Raw genomic sequence first — 6,840 nt, forward strand, 5'->3', positions numbered from 1 at the left:
TTGTGTTTTCTGACTCTTGGTGAGTTCCCTGGAACACCGGGGACACATATTCATGTATACAAGACGTACAAAAGTGCATTTTGCATGATAGGTCCCCTTTAATGTAGTTCCCTTTTAAATAAATGATGCTGCACTTTCCTCCAGCACTTTTGTAGTTTTGATAGCAAGATGAATGAAATCTGGACATGTCTCTGCAGTTAGAAGACAGTCGCCACTATAATTAATGTATTTGAAAATAACCCAAGTGTGTGCTGCATGTTGTCTCTCATGTTTGTGTCCAGTGGAGGATCTGGGGTCGCTGTTTGAGAAGCGAGATTTTAAAGACCGGCCGCGGTTGACGGGCACCAAATCCACTCTGTCTCTGCGTCTGGAGCAGTGTCCCCAGCAGCTCAACAACCCCTTCAATGAATACTCCAAATTCGATGGCAAGGTGAGGCTTTCCACATTTTTGTTCCTGTTTATTTGCGTTAGCTAGTATCAATTTTGTTTTAATTTCAGAGGTTGAGCATCATAGGAGGAAATGAAATGTTAAGCATCAATTATTACTTTAAAGCAGATGTGTGTCTCTTGGCATAAAGAAGTGGAATTGTTTACCGTATGATTTAAAGGGCTTTAAGAACAATTTTATGTTTAAGAAAATGCATATAGAAAGTATAAAGTTGACTTTTGATTGTGTTCTGGTTTTATGTTTCAGTATTTGTAAGCAACTGTGACTGAAAGAATATTGCTTTTATTTGACTTTTGTATGGTTATTTCAACTTTTGTTTTTTTTGTAAGAATGGGCAGGTAAAATAAGATTTTCTTTTCCCTGCTCCTTTCCAGCATGCGCTACAAAAAAACTACCATGTGTGGAATAAACAAAAAATAAATAATTAAACCGTTTTTATACTGTAATCCTCAGTTGCCAGCTCCGAGAGTCCTGTTGTGAACCCGGAAATTTGCAGCACACCATAGTTTTATGTTAGAAATGTAGAGTCTGGGTCCCCAGCTCATAGAAACTGCCCGATGCTAACTTGTTGGGCAATTTGCACAATTAGCATAAGTTGTGTTAATTAGCATTACCATTATAGCCTGTGGACAATAGTTAAAAATGGCTTGGCCGATTCGGACAATTTTGGACTGGTTTTGGGGATAATTGAGTCCATGTCTGACATTTTCAGGATTAAAGATGGCAGTTTTAACCAGGAAAGTGGCCATATTTGTACTCTCTGTGGGCTTTTAGGAGTAAGCCTGTGCTAATGGTCTTGTTTCAGGATGTTAAATAAAGTAAACAAATACTAAAACAAGACCAAACGGTCAACAGAAAATATCCGACACGGCTCACTCATCTTTGTCCACCAACTCCGACATACAACAGGTGCAGTAAATACCTTAAACCACTCCCTTTACCAGAAAGGGTCCAAAACAAATGTGTGCTGTCTAAACACAAATGAAAACAATGAAAACAATGAACACAGGCCAACTAATGATGTTGGTTCCTGCTCCTACTGTTCTTTTGATCTTAAGTAGTATTTTTACCAAAACGCAGCAGTGCGGCAGACTGACCCTTGAAGAAAGCTCCCCTATATACCTATTTTTTTACCTTGTGTGAATCCTGTTTTTCACTCTGACCCGGTTGCTGCTATAAACGCCTGAATTTCCCCACGGAGATAAATGAAGTTCCATTTTAATACATTACATTGGATTTAGCTGGCGCTTTTATCCAAAGCAACTTACAATAAGTGCATTCGACCAAGAAGATATTTGATCTTATCTATAGTGCATGCTAAAGTGTAGCTTAGCATATGCTGAGTATGTTTCTCTCATCATGGATTTCCCTCTGCTTGTCTTCTCACCTCTTCAGGGCCACATTGGCACAACGGCTACCAAGAAGATAGACGTCTACCTCTCAATGCAGCTGGCCCAGGAGAAGCTGCATCCCATGACAGTGGTGACCATCGCTAACGCCCGCGTGCACGACCTCATCGGCCTCATCTGCTGGCAGTACACGAGCGAGGGACGAGAACCCAAACTCAAGTGAGTGCTCACCAGAGAGGGCAAAAGTACACACATCCTTTACTCAAGTAGAAGTACAGATACTCGTGTTTAAAAATACTCTGGTGAAAGTAGAAGTACTGACTAAACTTCTTTACTCAAGTCAAAGTAAAGAGGCTTTGAAATGTACTTCAGTAAAAAGTAACCATAACTAGCAGCTGTTTTAAAGAGTACCTGACCTCCCTTTATATTAATAGAACAATAATGTCATTGTTAGCTAATGAATGTTTCCATGCTGAACAACGGCAACATGACAACGTTTTCATTGGTCCCTCTTCTTTAGAGAAGACCAGGAAATGATGGATACACGGATCGTGTTCAAATCAATAGGCACGCAATGACTCTAAATAATAATGATCACGCCACCAAACACACATTCAAACTAAAGGAACCAGCCTGTTTGGAAAATGTAAGAAGTAGAAAGTACAGGTATTTGTGTTCAACATGTAAGAAGTAGAAAGTACAGGTATTTGTGTTCAACATCTAAGAAGTAGAAAGTACAGGTATTTGGGTTCAACATGTAAGAAGTAGAAAGTACAGGTATTTGTGTTCAACATGTAAGAAGTAGAAAGTACAGGTATTTGGGTTCAACATGTAAGAAGTAGAAAGTACAGGTATTTGTGTTCAACATGTAAGAAGTAGAAAGTACAGGTATTTGGGTTCAACATAGTAAGAAGTAGAAAGTACAGGTATTTGTGTTCAACATCTAAGAAGTAGAAAGTACAGGTATTTGGGTTCAACATGTAAGAAGTAGAAAGTACAGGTATTTGTGTTCAAAATGTAAAAAGTAGTCTGAAAAATAAGTAGTAAAGTACTGATACCAGAAACATGTACTTGAGTACAGTAACAAAGTATTTGTACTCCACTACTTCCCACATCTGGTGCTAACACATTTTAACACGGAACGTTTCACCGAGCGTCAGTTCCTCTTACACTCTGCCTCTCTGTGCTCAGTGATAATGTGACTGCTTACTGCCTGCACATCGCTGAGGATGATGGCGAGGTGGACACCGACTTCCCTCCGCTGGACTCCAACGAACCAATCCACAAGTTTGGATTCAGCACGCTGGCCTTGGTGGAGAAATACTCGTCGCCTGGCCTCGCTTCCAGAGAGTCACTGTTTGTCAGAATGTAAGTAAGAAAGACCACCACCATCAGTAAGTGTGAATATGTAAATGTCCTCAATGTATATCAAGGAATATAGCTTAATAATAATAGATTACATTTATTATAGAGCCTTTCCAGGGAGGTTATGGCCAGAAAGGATCCGTCTTGTGTAAATTTGACGTCACGTTCTCGTTGTAACTCTCGTTGGAGCGGCTCGGAAACACATCTACAGAAGTAACATGCAACATACACATCAATGCAGCAGTAATATTAATAGAGAAACATCAGACATAATAGTAAAACACTGCAAGGGAACATTTTATTGCACCCGGAGCTATCTTGGGACTTTTACTGTGACAACGTTGACTTGCCTGTGAATAAAAAATAAACCATAGTGTTGGTGATCTTCAGTGTTGTCATTCTTCTTTGAACAGCAAGACCGCTAACACCCTATTTCAACAATCACACTCCCTGTCATTGACATAATTAATAGATAGTTTAGCTTCTCACCATCATTTGCTGTGGCCAACTGATGTTAACGATCGTAACTGAAAGGCTGCCTGCCAAACGTAAACATTCAGCTACGTGACTTGCAAACTCTCGCGAGAGTTTTACACAAGACGGATCCTTTCTAGCCATAACCCGGCTGGGACCCAATCAGAATCAGGTTTATTACCAGGTAAGTTCACACATACGAGGAACTTGACTTGATGTCATACATAAAAAAATAACCATACAAAATTTTGAAATAATAAAAAATATGTAACATATTGCAGTATTTACATAGAAATAGAATGGAATAAAGTTCGGCAGTAATATTTAAAATAAGGAGGCTTTGTTTGGTCTGTTCATCTGTGTTATTGTGTTGCTCTGTTGGAGGAGCCTGTGACCTAAGATCTGAATAACTACACTGTAGCTATGTGTGTATGACAAAATGAAGAACCTTGAACAAACAAACAAGTTTGGCAAATAATAAAGTAAAACAATTAAATAAATAGCAGTGGGAGTTGAAGCAGGGGGGTTAGGGGTCAAAGGCCATAGTGAGTATTATTATTATTATTATTATTATTATTATTATTATTATTATTAAGGGATATAGCTTCCATGATCACCATGTCAAACCTTCTCATTGCTGACCCCAACACAAGGGTTTCCTTCTGTCTTTTTTAATATTTGTAGTCGTGTAGCTTGGATGGAAAAACATTTGGAGAGATAAACGTCTCTTACTAATATTTTCATGTGTTTTCTACACACTGTCATTTGGTTTGAGTTCTGAAAGCATTGACTCTGCTGCTTCATGATCCTCTCCTCTTGCACGTTTAGACATTGTTTTTATTTCCATATGAATTGTGTGCGGTCCAGAGGCTCGACAGATAACTATTGTCAGATTTCCCAGTAGTCAAAGAGAAGAATGAGTATTCAGGCGAACGGAAGAAGCCAGATGTCTTTGGTTGTTCTCTCAGGTGTTCACTGTATGTCTGGATGATTTAAATAAAGCTGGAGAGGCCTTCTTAAGCTTTTTCTTGTTTTTTTTTCTATTACAGAAATGCTGCTCATGGTTTCTCCTTAATCCCTGTGGACAGTCTGAAGGTCACCATGAAGGACATTCTCCAGAAAGCACTTAAGAAGAGGAAAGGCTCACAGATAGGCTCAGGTAAAAACACTTCTTGCGTCATTTACCTCCCCCACTCTTGAGATGGATGGATAGATACTTTATTGATCCCAATGTCATTTGTAAGTTTGGTTGTCTCACATCCAGCACGACAGGAAATTAATTTTGATTTAAATTTAGAAAACGCTAAGCTATGATCTGACTCCATCATCGTCCAACAGGTCCCATGTATCGCCTGGAGAAGCAGACGGAGCCGAATGTGTCCGTAGATCTGGACGCTACGCTGGAGAGCCAGAGCACCCTGGAGTTCTGCCTGGTCAGAGAGAACAGTGAGTAACACCAGGACATCAACACCTATACTGACTAGCCTCTCAATAAACAACCCCACAGCAGCTTCTCTGCACCTTTTAACCTGACGGTGTTCAGGCAGGATTTCACATCTTGGGATAGTTTGGAGTAGACTAGAAGAATACTTTAGTTTTTTACTCAAAAGGGAGATCATACTTTTCTCATTTTTTTACAAAATATATATTTAATAATCCATGTTGTCATGTCATGAAGACAGCACAAATAAAATGACTATTAGCTACAGGTAAAGAACATAACTCTTGTCCACTCTTTGAAGATAATGAGAACTAATACCCAGTAAACCTGTATTCAGATTAGAGATGGGCGAGTCCTGATTCATCCGGATCATTAACCCGGATCCTAGAAATGAGCTGGTCGTGACGAGTCTCCCCTCTCCATTAACCCGAGTCCTTTGAGTCCTACACCTGGTTTGACGTACAAATTAAAACTATCAATTGCGTCACTCGCTACTCTCTTTATGACATGTAAAATAACATTACAACGTACCCCAGTCCATCTGCCTAGCCTTTAGCAATAGCTTCCAGAAGTTATCGTTTGGCTCAGGGGAGGGTACGCGGATCAGTGAAACTTCCTGCAGACTCATGGGGACTCAGAGCCGTAAACGTATAGCAGCAGATCCAGAGATCCAGCAGACTCGTTGTCATGCTGTTGTCAACAGCAGACTCAGATTCGCCAAATCACAAAATAACCCTTTTTTTTTGTGATCAGCATTTTTTATTAAAGCAAAAAGCACTGTGTAGCGGAGGTTAATATAAGGTCAGTTTAATATGCTCGTGAAATGCAACAACTTTTCGGTTTCACCGGTAGGATTTCTACTGTCTTGGTGATGCTGACTCATATGACCCAAATGACTCGTATGATCCGGATCTCTTCAATGACTGACTCATAAGACTCCAAGTCTATAAAAGGATCTGGATTTGCCATCTCTAATTCAGATGTGTGCCAAAAAACACTGAGTGCTTTTACAATGTTTGATCCATGATTTTTAATTAAAACTCAACCGTGTAGACTTCTTAGTCATATTCTAAATAAGTGCTTTAGTTAGGGCTATATGGGTAAGGTGCATTTATAAATTATACAGGGTTCTTACGGTCATTAAAAACCTGGAAAAGTCATGGAAATTCAAAATGCTAATTCCAGGCCCTGGAAAAGTTATGGAAAACAATATTTTTCCCAAAGTTTTGGAAAAGTCATGGAAATGTAACTAAAGTTGCATCAAATAAAATGTATATTTTATCTAATCGCCAAAATAGTAAAACTATATTGATAATAAATACTGTATCATAGTAATGAAACGTAAAATGGCATTTAACTGACGAGGTGTTTTGCTGATGAGAGATTTTAGTTGCTTTAGCGTGTAGAAGCTAGTAAGCCTATTTGATTTGTTTTAGATAGGCACAACATGTGTTTCATATGCAGATCTTATTTTCCTGTTCCATGTTAAAATAAACCATTTTCAGTGGTACCGCTGAGAAAGAGTAATTTCTTTGGTCATGGAAAAGTAGGTACAGAATTTTGCTGGAGTTACAAAGATATTTTTGGAAAATGTCTTGTTTATAGTGTAGACTATTCCCGGACGTCGCTGGCTCTGGACTTTCTGTCAAACGTTTGTGCTTACTTCTATTGTTTGTGTATTAGAATGCGTCGCGTTGTGTTTATCGACAAGAGTGAGCATGAAATATATCTAGTGCCAATATGTGAAAAAGTGGTTACGAAGA

The 6,840-nt window shown here is 39.0% G+C and overlaps 1 protein-coding gene across 1 annotated transcript in view; it reads left to right on the top strand.

The window, feature by feature from the left end:
• The first annotated feature begins 265 nt into the window (after window positions 1-265).
• Window positions 266-6,840, top strand: part of mapkap1 (MAPK associated protein 1) — a 10,961-nt gene continuing 4,386 nt past the window's right edge. The window contains exons 1-6 of the mRNA XM_010771907.1: window positions 266-430; window positions 1,844-2,016; window positions 2,989-3,165; window positions 4,686-4,795; window positions 4,975-5,082; window positions 6,443-6,444. Coding sequence (XP_010770209.1) covers window positions 1,892-2,016; window positions 2,989-3,165; window positions 4,686-4,795; window positions 4,975-5,082; window positions 6,443-6,444 — 522 coding nt within the window. The 5' untranslated portion in view covers window positions 266-430; window positions 1,844-1,891. The remainder of the gene's footprint in view (window positions 431-1,843; window positions 2,017-2,988; window positions 3,166-4,685; window positions 4,796-4,974; window positions 5,083-6,442; window positions 6,445-6,840) is intronic.

The sequence above is a fragment of the Notothenia coriiceps genome, unplaced genomic scaffold, assembly GCF_000735185.1.
Source record: "Notothenia coriiceps isolate Sejong01 unplaced genomic scaffold, NC01 NC01_scaffold00010707, whole genome shotgun sequence".
Classification (NCBI taxonomy): Eukaryota; Metazoa; Chordata; class Actinopteri; order Perciformes; family Nototheniidae; genus Notothenia; species Notothenia coriiceps.